The 19429-nt window shown below is 44.3% G+C and overlaps 1 protein-coding gene across 1 annotated transcript in view; it reads left to right on the top strand.

The window, feature by feature from the left end:
* LOC135219465 (conserved oligomeric Golgi complex subunit 8-like) overlaps nt 1-19429 on the top strand; it is a 473937-nt gene that overhangs the window by 427837 nt on the left and 26671 nt on the right. The window contains exon 10 of the mRNA XM_064256259.1: nt 15072-15203. Within this exon, the coding sequence (XP_064112329.1) occupies nt 15072-15203 (132 nt within the window). The remainder of the gene's footprint in view (nt 1-15071; nt 15204-19429) is intronic.

Genomic DNA, 19429 nt, shown 5'->3' with positions numbered 1-19429 from the left:
TCAGGATACTCTGACATCCCCCTCTTTTATTTTTCTCTGGTAATGTTAGCATTATTTACCTTAGAAATATGAACTGAAGGGATATTTCACAAAGCGACACGGGTTGAGCCCAGAAACGCATTGTTCATGAATTGGTTTCTAAGACTACTGTTTGTTTCAGGAGAGCATTTGGGTAACTTTTAAGTGGAAGCTAAAGATGTCAGAACAGCTTCTACCTCATTAGCCTTCAGACATTATATATCCCTTATGTCCAGTCTACAATCAACTTACTGGAAGTGTAATCAATCTTCGCTTCTCACTATTTGAGGAAAGTTAAAACTGTGTTAAAATTTTTGCAGTACCTTGGAATTATGTATTAGTAACTGGTATTGAATTATGGAAGGAAGCATAGGATTTTTTGCCACTATGTCTTCGCCTTGTAGTAAGGTTCCAAGCTTTTGAAGGAGCCGAGGGTTACAATGTACCTGGAGCACCCACTACCCTCAGTGGATGGGTTGTGGTTTTTATTTCAATGCAGGTGACATTGTTGTTTGGTTGTTTTTATTGTGGTATTGCACCCAAGGGAGGGGCACTTTTTGAAGTTTTGCTAGCCATTGGTTAACTCCTTCGCTGCAAAATTTCCAATGATGCTTTGCTAGTCATCGGACTTCTCCTTCGTTGCAAAGCTCCTACTTAGGTAGAGGTGCTCCACGGCTTTACCACTACAGGTTAAGTTGAGCACCATCCAGAGGCAGTTTTCTATTGCAGTCTGTCTAAGCTCTCTAAACTAATAAGGAATGACAAGCATTGTATTCAATGCTAGCAACTTTCTACAGTAGTACCTTGAGATACGAAATTAATCCGTTCCGAGGCGCCCTTCGTATCATGAGGTTTTCGTATCTTGGACCACATTTTACATGTAAAATGGCTAATCTGTTCCAAGCCCTCCAAAAACACCCCAGTTAATTATATTTCCAGGCCTAAAACACATGTTCTAGGGTTACGACGTCGATCCGACGGAAGAAATATGACTCCAAAAAGGCAAAATACTGTACATACTTGAGTAATATTCAACTGCATGTAATGTTCAACCCCATTTTTACTGCATATATTAGGACTTTAGCATATGTCCCTTAGCAATAAGCCTAGCCTATGTTAGCAGTTGCAAATGTAGCCTAGTCTATGATTCTGACATCTAAACCTAAGAACCTAAAAGCTTAGAATATGCCAATAAAATGTATAAATAATCAGTATGTACTCATTTCAAATAATTATTAATTAATCATTAACTATAATACACAAACAAACAAAAAAAACCTTCCAATCGATTGTTTACATTCAGCTCTTACCGTCTTACAAGAACCGAACGAACGCCAAGCAATCACTTTTCCTAGGACACAGTAAGCCATAAATTTTCATTAGTATCTCTCTTCAACTAATGAAACTTCCAAACAGTATAATTAACCATTCCATTTCATATTCTTTATTCTATCTTTACCTAATGGAGATACCCGAAGTTACTGGACAGCTATAATGAAACATATACGTAACGTAATATTAAAACAGAAGAAGAATTCTAAAAAATACGTATTTGTTGGCAGTCTGATTTATTTTATATTTTATGATATCTAATTCACAATTTTTTTATTATATGCATTGCATGTACTCATTTCAAATAATTATTAAGTAACCATTAACTATAATAAACAAACAAAAAAAAACTTCCAAACTTCTGTTTACATCCAGCACTTACGAGTATCGAACGATCACCAAGCAATCACTTTACACAGTAAGCCATAAATTTTCATTATCTCTCTTCAACTACTGAAACTACCAAACAGTATAATAACCACTCATTTCTATTCTTTATTCTATCTTTACCTAATGTTTTTTTTTATTAAATGTGTTGCATGAATAAGTTTTTCAATTTACAGCATCCTATACCAATAGAATACTTAAAGCACAAGGGGTAGATGCTGACCAATAGGAGAGCAGGATCTTATGGGGTGACTAGCATCAGGAACCAATGGGAGAGCGGGAGGATGGTGGCGAGTTTACTCAGCTGGCGGCGCGGGAGTTTTAAAATTGTTCTTGGTGGTCCGGGCGAATCTCGGGACTTTACAGCAACAACCTTTCGTATCTTGAAAACTTTTCGTATGTAGAGTTGTAAAATTTTTCGTATCGCTTTCGTATCTCAAGTTTTTCGTAAGTTGAGCCTTTCGTATGTCGAGGTACCACTGTATTTCAAATTCATTACATGACGTAATGTTTGGAGTAGAATATACATCCATGTATCCCACCTCCTGTCATTGTGGAAATCAGCTATTAAATTACTTTGTAAGTTTCTTATATAGAAATGATATTTTCATGTTAAAATAAAGTTTTATAGATATATGTATACTTACCAAATAATTATTCATGATCGGAGCCTTCTCTCCTCCCCTCCGGTGGACATAAGGCATAAACAGAATAAGGTTGTCTGCTAAGTACAGTGGTCCCCCCATATTCGCAGGGGATGTGTACCAGACCCCCCGTGAATAGTTAGAATCCATGAATAGTTGGAACCCCTACAACAATGCTGAAAAGCTGAAAACAGCCTGTTTTGTTGGTTAAAACTAAAAAAAAACCCACCCACTAAAAATTTTTATACATGGTTTATTTAATTGTTTTATGACAAAAAGTGCATTTTATGATGAAATTGATAAAAAAAAAAAACAGGAATTTCTGGATATTTCTCATACAAAAATACCCCGAACAGGCTAATTTTCTGCAAATAATAGGGGGAAATGTTTCAGAGAGAAATCCACGAATGCGTGAGTCCGCGAATCTGGAGAACACGAATACAGGGGGTCCACTGTAGTCCCTGTTATTCCCATTAGTGGGTGGGACTGGTCACCTTCACTAAACTTTGAAGCATTACCTGTGATTTTTTTCATTTAGCTGGCGTGCAAGTTGTGAAACTATGGCTATGTATATATGAAACTTTATCATAAAATTGTAATTTTTACTTGAAAGTTATTGTGATGTGCTATTCATCATGTTCACAGTTTGAAAGAGTATTCACAGTAATCATCAACTATGCAACAAGATTTTGCATATAAAAGCATATTGGTAGGGTAGTTGTGTGGGTAAGAGCACTCAAAAATGTTGCTAGTCATTATTGAAATTTAAATGAATGTTTAGTTTGTACTATATGATTTGATTAAAATTATTTTTCTGGGCTCAGCCTGTGTCGCTCTGTGAAATGCTTCCTTTGGTGTTTATTTCTAAGGTATAATATTGCTATAATTACCAGAGAAAAACTAAAATAGTAATGCCAGAATAGACTGGCTCGCTCACCTTTAATAAAGGTTTGTTCCGACACGTTATACAAACCATTGGTCCTTTACAATAGGAAGATTACTTTAGCGGCAGCTGGAACGGTCGTAAGCTTCGAACAAGGGGTTAGGTAGTTAACTGCTTGTCTGCCAGTGCGCGCGCCGCGCGACTGGGAGGCGAAGAATCACTTTTGCTTTCGGCCTCGTTGGTTGAGGACGTCGTTCGCTTTGTTGTGACTATTCTCTTTCTGGTTTGTTTGTTTGTGAAAAAGTGAATTGTAAGTACTGTTTCTCTTTTTCATTATTGATTTGATTATGGATCAAAGTGCAGAGCTATCGCTGCGCCCCCCTACACGTAGAGTCTGTCCTGGAGTGGAGGGGCGCCGATGTGGCGGTTTTCGCTCATTCATTGAGGTTGATCCTCACGACTATGTTCACGTTGCTGAGGGCGTGAGTGCTCTCGGTCTGAAACTTGTGAAACTTGTGTGAATTGGTCTGAGGCGCAGTGGGAACTGTACGAGGGTAGGAAGAAGAGAAGGCCTGCCAGGGAGTCGTCGGGAAGCTCTCCTGCGACTCCTTTGGTGACGGACACTTCATCTTCCTTCCTGCCTCCCGCTCAGCTCCCACGTATGGCACCTTCTCCTTCGGGGAGGTTTCGCAGTCCTTTTCCTCGCTTGATCAGTCGAGCGTGGAGGAGGGCACCCGTTACCCAGACATCCAGTTGTACTCGGGGTTTTCCGTGCGTTCGGGGTGTGGTACGTCTCCCCCCGTTCGTGAGGGAACCCCTCTAACTAACCCGACTGTGCTTCCGCAGGTGCTACATCCGTGGGGGACGACCTTGGACAGGTATGGGCCGCGCTGCTGGCAGGGCGCCTGCGGGCGTGGCCTGTAGCCCCGGCTGCAGGCGTGCTTTATTCAATCCGGGCTGCTTAAAACGTCTTGGCGGGGTCTGTGGCGGTAACCCATGGAGGGGTTACAACCACCACCACCACGATCTCTACCTCTGCGTACGCCGGCCCCCCCATCTGGTCTATACCCCTCACGCTGTGTCGGTGACGCCGTCAGCCGCTGTTCAAGGGCTGGTCGCCGCTGTACCGAGGGGGGCATGCCGCTGCCGCCTGGGTTCTTCGTGCTGCCTGCCCCAGACTTCCGCTGCCCCAAGAGCTCGCCCCTGGACCGGCCGCCAGTACTCAGGTTCCCGCTGGCTGCCGATGGCTCTCCAAGGACCGTTGCTGGGCCGGCCATACCTGCCGTACCTGCCGCCGATGTCACTCCCGCTGCTGGCCTGGCTGTTCCTGCTACGTCTGCCGCTTCTGCCGCTCCTGCCGCTCCTGCTGTGTTTACTGTGCCTGCTGCTCCTGCTGTTCCTGCTGTTCCCGCTCCTGTCCACGCTGGTCCTGCCCACGGTGTTGCTTCCCCAGTCTCAGGTCCTTCCGGACAGGTGCAGTCGGGCCGTGTTGCTTCGGCAATTGCCCCAGCTCCGGCCTGGATGGAGGACCTGACGACTGTCCCGCGTGAGCTGACGAAGAAGAGGAAGAAGAGGAGGAAGGTGTCGTCTTCATCTTCGTCGTCTTCATCTTCGTCGTCTTCTTCGTCCTCTGCTGCCGTCTCTTCTTCGACTTCTAAGGCCCCCAAGCCGAAGAAGAAGAAGGCTGCCTCCTCCCCCCCTAAGAAGTCTCCTTCGGGAACTTCTAAGGGCCCGTCCCACTCTGGTGGGATAGGGGTCCTTCTGCTGGTCCTCCTGCTCCTTTGGGAGCGGGGCCTGTCTCCCCTTCCGCAAGGAAGTCGAAGACGGGGACCAGAGGAGTACCGGTTACCACCGGTACTTCCTCGCCTGGTGCTAGCGGCGCTGCCGCTACGCCAGGTTCCGGCTCGGTCTCTCGTTTGCGAGAGATCCCGAGTGTACGCTCTCCCTCGGTGGGAGACCGTGCAGCCAAAGTTTTGGCGCCAGAGTTCGCTCGGCGCCAAGACCGCGGCACGGAGCAAAAGGCTGGTGAGAGCAGCTCAGGTGACTCTCACCAGGTCAGCGGCCGCTCTCGTAGCGACCAGCCGGTGACCAGGGTAGATGTGACGGGGCTGAGGCTGTGAAGAGGTCCCCCCGGCCATCGACACCTGCTTCGGCTGGTGCCAGCTGCTCGACGTGCCGCGAGCCCACGCACCAGTCCAGCTGCGACAGCGGGCTCTGCCGCTTTCCTGACCGACGCTCCCACAGGGACCGGTTGGATAGGGAGACCAGCAGCAGCTCGTCTGACGCACACGACCGGCGCCGCTGTGCTCAGTCCAGGCGAGCGGCACGACCAGGCCTGCAGCTCGATCCCCACCGCGGGTTGGGGATCGCCTGCAGCCCTCCAAACCCACCGGTTCTGCCGGTGAGAGAGGAAGGATCGTCAGGTCTTCCTCTCCTGTGCCTTCAACTTCCTCGGGATACACCGGGAAGGGCGAGACACCCAGGAGTGATCGCGAGGGGTGCGCCCCTCGTGATCCCGTCACGATGCCGTACGTACCTGGCACGGTCTTAGGATCGACCAGGACTTACGCACAAGTGACAGGAGGAGACCGTGAGGGGTCTGTTGCTGTTCCTCCTTCTAAAGGAGGAGGATCTCGGGAGTCGGTCTTGTTGGGAGGGACTGGACGGTCCTACTCCTCGAGACGCCGTTACCCCCAAGATCCAGAGGAACTTTGCCGAGGTCATTGCGCTGATTTGTCAGCAAAACGATCTCAGGGAAGGATCGCCGCTCCCCACGTCCCGGCTCGAGTTGTTCTGGGGCCCGAAGAGGGAACCCAGACCGACGGTGGGTTTGCCACGATCACAGCTCGCTGACTCAGTGCTCGACCAGGTGGAGTCTCTCGTCTCTGGACGTGAGGATTCACTGAAGTCGAGCCGGTCATCGAAGCTACTTCCTCCTCCTCTACAGCGACAGCGGCGATTCTACGTGCTATCTGAGGATCCGATGCCGCCCAAGCAGGTTAACCCAGGGTTAGTTAGGCTAACACCGGGTGTCTCTGCAACAGCTCCTGTCTGAGAACCTATGGTTCTCACAGCAAGAGGTACTTGGCCTGGAATCTACCGCCATGGCCGCTTTCCAGGCCGTCTCCTGGCTAGACCTGTGGTCCCTCACAGTGTCTAAAGTCGCGGCCAACTTCGGGGGCTCTGCTCTTGAGGAAGACCCAGCTTTCAGGAGACTCTGCCAGTCTGGAGGTAGGGCCATCTCCTACCTCGCCCACCAGATGGCTAACCTGTGGGCCAACCTGGTACTTCGGCGTAGGGATGCTGTCCTGACCCGAGTATCCAGGAGGGCTGGGCGTGAGGCGGCACTCGGGCTACGAAACAGACCGGTTCGGAGTTCCTCCTCTCTCTACCCATACGAGATGGTGGACGATGCGGTGGAAAGGCGGCGCACTGACAACAGTGACCGCCTACTCCACCAGGCAGTTTCGAAGGCGGCTGGGCAGCCTCGAACTGTGGCATAACCTAAGAGTGTGGCTAGCGCTTCCTCGGTGGCTAAGACAGTTGCTTCGTCTAAACCCCGAGGAAAGACTCTTGTCTTCCTCTTCTGCTAAGGGGGGTTCTCATCAACCCCCTCCCAGCCCTCCTCCTCGCGAGGATCGGCAGGGAAGAAGTCGAAGAAAGGTGGGAAATGCTAGGGACGGCGTTCCCCCTCACCTGCTGCCGAAAAGGGGGGGGGTGCCTGGCGAGCCATTGGGCAACATGGCAGCGCTACGGCGCCGAGACCTGGGTAGTAGACGTCCTTCGGGAGGGATATCTACTCCCTTTCAAATCTCGGCCACCCCTCACTTCCAACCCGGTCCAACCACTGACCTACGTCCAGGGTTCATCAAAGGACATCGCTCTTCGACAGGAGATACAGACCATGCTGAGCAAAGGAGCTGTAGAGATCGTTAGAGACCAGTCACCTGACTTCTACAGCCGCCTTTTCCTGGTGGAGAAGTCTTTGGGGGCTGGCGCCCGGTGATAGATCTCTCTCCCCTGAACCGATTCATTCGCCAGACTCGGTTCAAGATGGAAACGGCACGCTCTGTGCTCGATTCCATCAGGGGGAACGATTTCATGCTTTCGGTGGACCTGAAGGATGCGTATTTTCAGATACCCATCCATCAGTCCTCCAGGAAGTACCTCCGCTTCATCCTCGACGGGACGGTGTACCAGTTCAGGGCACTTTGTTTTGGTCCCTCAACCGCCCCACAGGTGTTTACGCAAGTGTTCACTCTGGTGTCTGCTTGGGCCCATTTGCACGGGATAGTGGGACACTCCTCCACCCACTAGGTAGGATATCCCCCTCACCATCTAGGAAGCCCACCCTTCCCCACCCCGCTTCAGCGGCCTCAGGACTCCGGCACACGCCGGACCCGACCTCGGAATAGCTTTGCTTCATTAGATATGTGAAGGCTCCGACCTATCTATGGGATTTCGTTGCATGCATATTTTATTACACATAACATCCACCTTCCATTATAAGTTTCTTATCCGGCGGAGTACCCAACTCCGCCAGGTATTTTAACCATTCCACCCTGTTACGGCTTGCTCTTCACCCTGTGTCTGACTTGGGTTATCCCTCACTCCGGCATATGGAGGACTGCTTGAATCCACTTAATCGGTCAGATTTATAGCTCCGGCGTCGCCGTAGCTTCAGTGGAATCTCTTAGTTCCCATTATCTGCCTAGGATGTTCCTATAAGCATACACGGGGCGCCGGAGCTAGTAGTAACAGAGTGATATGTTATCGTGCATGTTATATGTTGACACCGGAGTTACTCCGGCAGCATTAGCATACCACACACAACCACGGACCTACTCCGAAAGGTTGTTGATGATACTCATGTATCATTTGACTTACAGGTTACCTGTTGTCTGGAGGATGGGTGCAACGACATTCTCCAGGAACCCTGTGGGCACGTGGTCTGCCGGGCCCATGCCGGCTGTGCAGTTCGCATGGAGGACTACGTAGTTTGGCACCATGAGAACTGCGCCATCTGCTACGCTTTGGTCAACGAAGCCACCTCCGGGGTATGTAACACTCCGGCCTCTTCATAATGATACAATGTGAATCAATATACTGTAATGTACACTTTGATACTAGGTTAAGTCTATTTCTAGTGTTAAGTATTAATAATAGCCCTGCTTACAGGGAGGGCAAGCAGTCCGGGAAGCCGCCTTATCCACCCTAAAGGTATGGGTTGGCGGTTTTGGACACAACTCTGCAAAGGGCTAACCCTACATCCTGGCCCAGGACATGGCCACTCTTATCTTCCCAGGGGTGAAGAAGGGATCTGTGATGGATCCAGAAGTGGCCGCTCCTCTGATTGCCAGGATCCAGGAGGCAGTTGCAGCCCTTACTGAGGAAGGCATCGCAGAAGGAGTAGCGGGGGAAGTGGCAGCCCTCGACCTGGACCGCGAGCCCATGGCTATAGACGACATGGGCAACGGTAAGAATGGTAGCGAGGCAGGTTTAGTAGGGGCTCAAGGGTTTTCCTTGAGTCCATCTTTGACTTCTTCTCCTTCTACTTCTACTTCTTTCCAGGGATTCGCCGATAGACCGCAGTCGGTTAGACCGAAGTCCTTGTCGGCGATCCCTTAAGTTAAAAGCAAGAAAGACTTCAAGTCTAAGCAAAAGTCCCTGCCTAAGAGGTCAGGAACCAAGCTTGCCACTACGCCACCGGCTCATAATCCCGGGGCAGTCAAGCCAAAAGTCACTCTCCCACCAAAGGGATCGAGGACCAAGGTTCCCAAGGAGAAGGCTCAGCCTTCCTCCTTTGACCCTGATGCTTTCTCGGATAGCATCATGCAGCGGATGGGCAACATGTTTGGGGACTTGGTCCAGACCAAGTTCCAGGAAATGTTGACCCAGCTGTCAACTACGCTGGAAGCATCGGTACAGACTATCCAATCCTTGTCGGAGAGGATAGTAGCCCAGGAGAACATGATGTCCGGTCTCCGAGAGAGTATGGCAGCAGGACAAGCACAGCCCGGCCAGGCAACTCGGATATTGCTGATGATGGACTCATCCAACCGCCCTCCATTTAAACCGAACAACCCATGGACGGTAGCAGCACACAGAGGGCATGCTGACCATTGAGGGTTGTGGAACTCGAAGGCTAGAGGACTTCGAATTCTATCCTGAAGGACTCCAACCCCCTTTCTTTGGCTATGTCCGTTTAACGGATGCTGCCATGAGCAGGGAGGATAAAGTCCCGAAGGAAACAGTAATCCTCCCCTGGGACCAAGCTCAACAAGCTTGGCGCCGGAATCTTGATGAATGGGAATGCGTAAATACGAAAGTTACTGCATTCAAGAGCCCATTTACAATTTCCACGGTAAATGAGGACACTCCGTTGCCATTCATCTCAAAGGTGACAGAGGCAACAGCCCAGGCAGTCCTGAAAGATGAGCCTACGCCTCAGCTCCAGGAGACAGAACCGACTTCCCTTCTGCTCCCCGGATCAGCGGAGTTCTACTCTGATGCTCCTGCCACCTTTTCAGTGGGCAAACTCAAGCCGGACTGCGGTAACACGCTGTTCAGCGAGAGGTTGCCTAGACTGTCAGAAGCCCTAATTCAAGCAGAATACGACGCTAGGATGAGGCTCAGCAGGTCACTCAGTTCGCTAATGATGACCGAGATGGCATCTCTTATCTATGGACAAGAGACGCTATTTAAAATCATGACTAAGTCACTTGTATGATTTTATGGTAGCGCGGCGTAACTGTTGGAAACATGTTCTGGCACAGAAGTTACTATCCGCCATGAACCGAACAAATTGATTGCCTCATCCATATGGGGCACGGACCTCTTCCCCACCACCGCTGTGAATGAGGTTCTGTGCGAAGCGGCTAGGGTGAACCAGAGCCTGAAGATTCGTTGGGGACTTGTGCCCAAACGCAAACCCGAGTCTACTGGATCAAATCCCAAATCAAAAAAGAGACCTAGGAAGTTCCAGCCCTTCCAGACTCCCCAACAGACTCTAATGCAGGCGGTTCCAGTACCCCAAGTACCTCAACCGTCAACATCCAAGGCACAGCCACAACAGCAGTTTGTGCTGTTGACCCAACCAGCAAAATCCCAGGCTTCGACCTCTTTTGCAGTTTCTCTGGCCTTTAATGCAACCTATGAATCTCAGTCCTTTCAACCATTCAATAGGTTCTCTAGAGGCAGCAGAGCTAGGGGTCCTTCCCGTCACCAGGGCGCTGGAAGAGCCAGTGAGAATCCCCAGGTAGGAGGGAGGCTGTACCTCTACCGACATCGGTGGGGGTTCAGAAATTGGGCACAGAGCATTGTGACCAAAGGTCTGGGGTGGAGTTGGCTTCAAGGTCCTCCTCCATCCAACACCTTTTACCCAAAACCAACAGCGGAGTTGGTAGAGTATACCCAAGAACTTCTTCAAAAAAGGGTAGTATCAAGAGTCAGAAACTTAGTTTCAAGGGCGCTTGTTCAGCGTGCCAAAGAGAGACTCAAACAAATTAAGAATAATTCTAGACTTGTCCCATCTGAACTCATTCATTCATTGCGACAAGTTTCGAATGCTGACCGTTTCACAGGTGCAGACCTTACTTCCCTGTGGGGCCGTCACCACCTCTATAGATCTTACAGATGCTCACTATCATGTCCCAATAGCAAGACACTTCCGCCTATTCCTAGGCTTCAAACTAGGAAAGAAGGCTTACTCCTTCAGAGTAAGGCCATTCGGGCTCAATATAGGGCCCAGAATATTCACCAAGTTGGCGGAAACAGTAGTACAGGAGTTGAGAACTCAGGGAATAATGTTAGTAGCCTATCTGGACGATTGGCTCGTATGGGCCACAACTATCGAAGAATGCCAAAAGGCGACGGTCAAAGTAATTCAGTTTCTGGAACATTTAGGGTTCCAGATAAACAAAACCAAGTCTCGGCTAACACTGGAGTCATGTTTCCAGTGGCTAGGAATCCAGTGGGACTTGAACTCTCATACTCTTTCAGTTCTGTCGTTGAAGAGAAGAGAAATAGCCAAGGCCACGAGGCAATTTCTCAAAAACAAACAGACATCCCGGAGGAACCAGGAAAGAATCCTAGGTTCACTCCAATTTGCATCAGTAACGGACGTTCTGCTGAAAGCCAAACTAAAGGATTTAAACCGGGTTTGGCGCTCGAAAGCAAACCAGAGATCCCGGGACAAAATGGCTCCCATTCCAGCGAGCTTACGCAAGAGACTCCGCCCTTGGACGGAAATCAAGAATCTGTCAAAGACAATACCCTTGCAATTTCCTCCACCAGCCCTAGTAGTCCACACAGACACCTCACTAAGCGGCTGGGGCGGTTACTCACAGTACAAAAAGGTACAGGGAACCTGGTCTCTAACATTGCGCCAGCTACACATCAATGTACTGGAAGCCATGGCAGTGTTTCTCACCCTGAAAAGGCTACGACCAGCCAAGTAGTCTCATATCAAGTTGGTATTGGACAGTGCGGTAGTAGTCCACTGCAAAAACGGGTGGCTCCAAATCGAGCCACGTGAACCATGTCATGATAGCCATATTTGCCTTATCAGACAAGAACAAATGGCACCTGTCAGCCACTCACCTAGCAGGAGTCAGAAACGTGGTGGCAGACGCCCTATCACGATCCGTCCCGCTAGAATCGGAGTGGACATTGGACAAGGAGTCATTCAGATGGATCTGTCAACAGGTACCAGGACTTCAGGTGGATCTCTTTGCCACAGAGTCGAACCACAGACTCCCTTGTTATGTGGCTCCCAACCTGGACCCTCTGGCCTACGCCACGGACACTATGGCTATAGATTGGAATGTATGGAAGAGAATTTACCTCTTTCCTCCAGTGAATCTACTCCTGAAAGTCCTGAACAAGCTCAGGACATTCAAGGGTCACATTGCACTAGTAGCCCCCAATTGGCCCAAGAGCAATTGGTTCCCTCTACTATTGGAATTAGGACTCCGGCCTCAACGGATTCCCAGTCCCAAACTGAGGCAGTTGGTTCAAACACGGACTGTGTCCGCTTCCTCAGTAATTCAGAAAGCCCTAATTTTATGGACTTTATGAAGTTTGCAGCTCAGAAAGATGCCAACATAGATCCTCAGAACATCCTGTTCTTAGAATCTGACAAACGAGAATCGACCTTGCGTCAATATGACTCAGCAGTTAAGAAACTAGCTATATTTTTAAAGGACTCAGATGCACAAACCATGTCCACGAATCTGGCCATAACCTTTTTCAGAACCTTGTTCGAAAAAGGTCTAGCAGCTAGTACAATTACTACTACCAAATCAGCTCTTAAGATCTTCCAATTTGGTTTCAATATAGATCTAACAGATTCGTACTTTTCATTCATTCCAAGAGCTTGTGCAAGACTCAGACCATCTGAGAGGCCCAGGACAGTCTCATGGTTTTTAAACGATGTCCTTAAATTTGCTTCTGACACTAATAATGACTCATGTAATTATATAACCCTCTTAAACGTTACTCCTAATAAGTTTAGCCTCAGGCTCCAGAATTTCTGAACTGTCGGCCCTCTCTAGGGAATCAGATCATATTGAATTTCTCCCTACAGGAGAACTACTTCTATCACCAGTTCGTCAATTTCTAGCAAAAAATGAGGACCCACAAGATAGATGGGCCCCATGGAAGATTGTCCCACTTCCTCAGGACCCATCCCTTTGTCCAGTTAATGCTCTAAGAGCATATTTAAACAGGACTGCCCTGATATCTTCAGGTCCCTTGTTCATTAGGGAAAAAAGCGGAACTATTTCCCTAAAAGGGATTAGACAACAAATTTTGTATTTCATAAAACAAGGTAACCCGGAATCCTTTCCAAGGGCGCATGATGTTAGAGCAGTAGCCACCTCCATTAATTATTTTCAACATATGAATTTTGACGATCTTAAGAAGTACACAGGCTGGAAATCTCCGACAGTATTTAAGCGCCACTACTTGAAGTCTTTAGAGGCCCTTAAATTTCCAGCAGTGGCAGCTGGAAACACTGTTTCCCCTGACATTGCATAATTAATAATAAGTAGTTATATACCTGACATTGCATAATTAATAATAAGTAGTTATATAGCCTATATCTCTCTTACATCTCTCTCTCTCCTACCTGCCTCACTAGCATTCTTGCTGTAACTCAGTCGTTACCGGGTTCATACTTTACCTTGGATAGCACTTTCTGTATATATGTCTCATTTGTATTGTATATATTTTTGTATCTGGGTCTAATTTCTGTTGTAATGATTTGTTACTGGTGTGTGTTATTTGGACCTCTGTGGGTTATTTAACCCCACTGTGTAGATAAGTTAATTTTAAGGATCATTGAAACTCTGCAACACTTGTATTTTGTTGTTTATTGTGATCATTTATTACTTACATTATAGTATTTAACTCTAATCGAGTTTTAATTCACCTGTAATTATTGATTATCTACAATTTTCCAAGCTGGTGCAGCCAATTCTCTGGCACTATTTCACGGAACGACACAGGCTGAGCCCAGAAAAGGGATTTTGATGAAAGAAAAATCTATTTCTGGGCAAGGACCTGTGTCGCCCAGTGAAATCCAACCACACTTTTCTTCCACACCCTTCTTTGGCCCAGCTTGGGTACTATCTACAGGAATGAAAACAAAGGCGCTAGTCGTAGTAGTAGTGGGTAGCGGGGCCTTGCATCGGCTCCATTGTAGACGAGGGATATTGAGGAAGGGAGGACCTAAATGGCAAGGGACCTCTGGTAGTGGTTTCCACTCGCCCCAGATACCATACCGACACCTTTATTAAAGGTGAGCGAGCCAGTCTATTCTGGCATTACTATTTTAGTTTTTCTCTGGTAATTATAGCAATATTTTACCTTAGAAATGAACACTAAAGGAAGCATTTCACTGGGCGACACAGGTCCTTGCCCAGAAATAGATTTTTTCTTCGTCAAAATCCCTTTTTTAAGTTTTATCAAATATTTTAGAACATTTTTCCTTGGTTTTGCTTGCACAACAGAGGTAAATGATGTTAAGTTTTTTATCTGGGTTATGTCACTGAAATTTTGATTTATTATGCTAAACACTGTAGCAATGAGACAAAGTTTTGTCTGTCCCATTTTCCAGATATTAATTTACATACTCATGAGTGATTTTGGAATCACTGAAAGTTATGTTTTCCTTTACAAAATACATAGGTCTGCATTAATAGTATCACAAATGATTGAGAGAGAGTATTATTAAACTTGAAGTGGGCATGTAAGGGAAGGAGGATGATATATTAAGCTTAAAATTATTTTTCTTTGTGGATAAGAGAAGAAATATTTTAATAGAATATGCATAAGAAAAGAAAAGAAAAGGTTATGGGAGATAAACCATGTGGTACACTATCAGAGATAGAGTCAAGGACAGAATTATAGCGCTGTCAGTTATAACAGAAATAGAGCAGGAAGATTAAAAGAAAAGGAAATTTATAGTGTGAAATTAAATTGCCTGGTAGAACCTCAGCTTGTTGAGACCTATGCCAGATCTTGCCAAAAGCCTGAGATATCATAAGCAATGACACAAGAGAGGGGATGACCAGGGAAGAGTGGTGAATTGTATGTCATAAGGTTTTATGTAAACCACTGAAAATTAGATAATGAGAATGAATGAAAAAAAGTTACTAGGGATTATTGGAGGGCAAAAGTGTTCAAAATTTATACAATAAAGGGAAGAAGATTATTTCTGGTGTGATATGTGATGGGTGTGTTACTATGGGAACTTGTCAAAACTTATGCAAATTTTAAAGTATTTTTCTTGTTTTTACTTTCAGAAAGCTGCTTTAGTTCAGTATGAAAAAGATGTTCGTGTGGCAAACATCAGATTTGATGAGACTCTTAGTAGTTTTTCTCTGATGGAAGCACCACACATGAGTGTTTCATCTACGTACATACCTGAAACACAGGTAAACATGTGATTTTCATTATTTTCTAAATGGAAATTGCTGTCACAGTTGATAAGAATCTACTTTTGGCCTTTTGCCAGAATGTGTTTGTGTTTCCAAGATTAGCCCATAGGAAAATGGGCCTTGTAGTGATAGAATATAATTCTCATTGGCACATACAGTAAGGTAATGGTGCCAGTACTCTGAAAGATTAGTAAGTTGTACAAGTACGTATTATTTTCTCTCTACTTCTGTTCTTTTAGCAAAGTCTTCAGTTCACTTGCAGAGGTGCCAGATATGCACAAACCTTTCTTGGGAACGTGACAGTAACTGTTAGCTTCAGTAATGTGTAGAGTATTACAAGCTTCATTTGAGGATAGGCAGGTTTTTTCTTCACTCTCCTTTCTGTATAGCATCCCTCAGGACATAAACAGTATATTATGTTTTTCTCTTGCAAATGGCGAGTACTTATCTCTGCTATCTTTCCTCTTAGAGTAACTTTAGTTTGTCAGGGATTGTAACTTTACATATGTGATGTTCTAAACCCATGGATACAAGCACTTATCTCAATTATTGATTATATATATATATATATATATATATTATATATATATATCTATATATCTAGAATTATTTATATATACATACATAAGATATATATATATATATATATATATATATATATTATATATAATATATATATATATATATATATATATATATATATATATATATATATATATATATATATATATATATTTCTGTTATAAAAAAAAACCTTAGCTGTATTGCCATATTACTATATGAAATTTCATCAGACACAAATCCAGAGCGGGCTTTGGAAAGTTACACAGCACTTTTAATTTGCTTACCACCTACACATGAATGAGTTTTTTGAATCCTGTAGTAGACCCACAAAGCAGAGCCCCACTTTTTGTAAGGTTGGAAAATTAGCTGTGAGAAATATGGTTGGGTTGGGTAGTGGAGACTCATTTCAAGTAATGTATTTATGAAAAAAACTTTTTTTTTACATTCAGATTAGTTTCACAAGCTTCAGAAACAGACTATAATATATATATATATATATATATATATATATATATTATATAGATATATATATATATATATATATGCATATATATATCTATATATATATATATATATATATATAAAATATATATATATATATATCTTCAGATAGAAGCTCAGAACTATATATATAATTAGTATATATCTATATATACGTATATATGATATATAAATATATATATATAGTATATATATATATATATATATATTATTATATATATATATATTATAGATATATATATATATAAAGTTCTGAGCTTGTGAAACTAATCTGAATGTAAAAAAAAAGTCATAAATACATTACTTGAAATGAGTCTATGATCATATACTATATATATATATAAGATATATATATATATATATATATATATATATATCTATATATATATATATATATAAAGTTCTGAGCTTGTGAAACTAATCTGAATGTAAAAAAAAAGTTTTTCATAAATAAACATTACTTGAAATGAGTCTCCACTACCCAACCCAACCATATTTCTCACAGCTAATTTTTCCAACCTTACAAAAAGTGGGGCTCTGCTTTGTGGGTCTACTACAGGATTCAAAAAACTCATTCATGTGTAGGTGGTAAGCAAATTAAAAGTGCTGTGTAACTCAGCACTCTGGATTTGTGTCTGATGAAATTTCATATAGTAATAGGCAATACAGCTAAGGTTTTTTTTGCATCATAAAGAAAATAAGGTATTCATAATAACTGAAAATTAGTTAATCATTTTTGTACCATAAAAACATATTTAGTCTTGAAAATAACATCAAAATACACTAATTAGTGAATATTTATCATTGGAAAAACCCGCAAATAATCGGTAGATATGGTGCAAAGAAAAATCTGCGAATAGGTGAGTCTGCGAATCTCAAGAACACGGATACGGGGATTGACTGTATTAGATAGTTTAACAAGACCACTTAATCAGTATACTCTACTATGATAGGCTAACCATTGGTTTACTGTAGGGGAATTCAACTAATAACTGTACCCCTTGAGAGTAATACTTAGGAAATAGTCCTCTGTCCATCAGTCAACTCCCTTATGGAATCATCCTTTGTTCAACCCCTTCCAGTCCATTCATTATTGCACCATAGATCCTTTCCACAGGCACATGTGTATGATGTCACTCATTACTCTATTACCTCTCCAGTAATTCAAGTTTTCAGAGCTAGTGTATCTTGGGACATGATGACCTCAAATTTGGGTATTTATGAAGGATGGATTTGTGGGAAAAATAAGTTTTATTGTAATAACATACTGGAAATCAGTCTTAAATACAATTTGTGTTTTGCTGATTTATAAATATCATTGACTTCACTGATCATTAGTGCTTATGCTCCACAAGTGGGCTGCACAGAGGAAGAAAAGAGCCGTTTTTGGAACGAAATGAGTGAGGTAACGCAAGAACTGGAAGAGCAGGAGAGGAATGTAGTGGGGGCAGACTTTAATGGACATGTCGGAAATGAAAAGTATGTAATTGAACGTGTGCGTGGAGGACATGGGATTGGGGAGAGAAACCCAGAAGGAGAGAGTATAGTAGACTTTGCCGTGTCCTTTGATATGGCAATAGTGAACACATTCTTCAAAAAGAAGAGGGACGACTTGATAACATACAGGAGTGGCGGTAGATACACACAAATAGATTACCTCCTTTACAATAGATCAAGGCTGGTGGAAAATAGGAATTGTAAAGTTATCCCAGGTGACCACGTGGCCCCCCAACATAGGCTCCTTTGTTTGGATTTAAAGATGAAAAGAGAAAAGAAAACAAAAACGAATGGGGTAAAGAAAATCAAGTGGTATAAATTGTTAGGGAGGGATAATGATAAGAAGAGAGAGTTCAGGAGAAGAGTGCTGGGAGAGGTTGATATGGGAATTGAAGATGTGGGAGAATGGTGGAGGCATAATGCATCTGTGATTAGAAGATATGGAAAGGAGATACTAGGGGAAACATCTGGAATAGTATGGGAAGAAAATGAGAGCTGGTGGTGGGGGGAAGTGGTGAAGGGTAAAAGGGAGGCAAAGAAGAGATTTGAAGAGTCACAGCTGGAGAAGGACAGAAAAAGATTAAGAGAAAGAAACAAAGAAGTAAAAAGGGTGGTAGCTCAAGCTAAGGCAAGGGCATATGAAGAGGTTTATAATGAACTGGAAACCAAGGAAGGGTTGAGTAAGATCCTCAAACTGTCAAAAGTAAGAAATAAAAGAACAAAGGACATCACCCTATTAAGCAAATGAAAGATAGGAATGGTACGGTCATAAAAAAGGAAGAAGACATCCTGAAAAGATGGAGAGAGTATTTCGAACAACTGCTATATGAAGAAAATGAAAGACTTTTAAGAGAGAATAGACAAGTAAACATGGGAATGATAATGGGGATATCTAGGGATGAAGTGATACAAGCCTTAAAAAGAATGAGGAATGGGAAGGCAACAGGACCTGATTTAATCCCAGCTGAAGTTTGGAAAGCCTTATGAGAGGAAGGGGTAGACATCTTGTATGATCTGATGGTAAAAATATTTGAACAGGAAAAGATACCAGAAGAATGGTGGGAAAGCATATTGATACCTATATTTAAAGGTAAAGGTGATGTTCAGGAATGCAGTAATTATAGAGGTATAAAACTAATGTCTCACACGAAGATTTTGGAAAGAATAATAGATAGCAGGCTGAGAGAGGAAGTGAGAATAGGGAAGGAACAGTTAGGATTTATGAAGGGAAGCGGCACAACGTATGGAATATTTTGCATAAGGCAGCTGATGGAGAAATTCAGAGAAAAACAACGAGACCTGCATCTGGTATTCATAGACCTTGAAAAGGCCTATGACAGAGTGCCAAGGCAAGAAATATGGAGAGTTTGAGGGAGAAGATGGTGCCGGAAAAGTATGTCAGAATTATTCAGGAGATGTACAGGAATGTGTATACTAGAGTAAGGAGCAGTGTTGGAGAGACGGATGGATTTGAGATAGGAGTTGGATTACACCAGGGGTGTAATGACCAGGGATGTTAGAGAAGCAGTGCCATGGTGCATATCATATGCGGATGACATTGTGTTGTGTTCAGAGGGGAGGGAGGAGTTGGAGGGAAGTTGGAGAGGTGGAGAGTAGCACTTGAGGAGAGAGGAATGAGAATAAGCAGGTAAAAAACCGAG

Source organism: Macrobrachium nipponense, chromosome 1 (assembly GCF_015104395.2).
Source record: "Macrobrachium nipponense isolate FS-2020 chromosome 1, ASM1510439v2, whole genome shotgun sequence".
NCBI lineage: Eukaryota > Metazoa > Arthropoda > Malacostraca > Decapoda > Palaemonidae > Macrobrachium > Macrobrachium nipponense.
The sequence above is the reverse complement of the archived record's forward strand: the minus strand, read 5'-3'. Positions and strand labels throughout refer to the sequence as shown.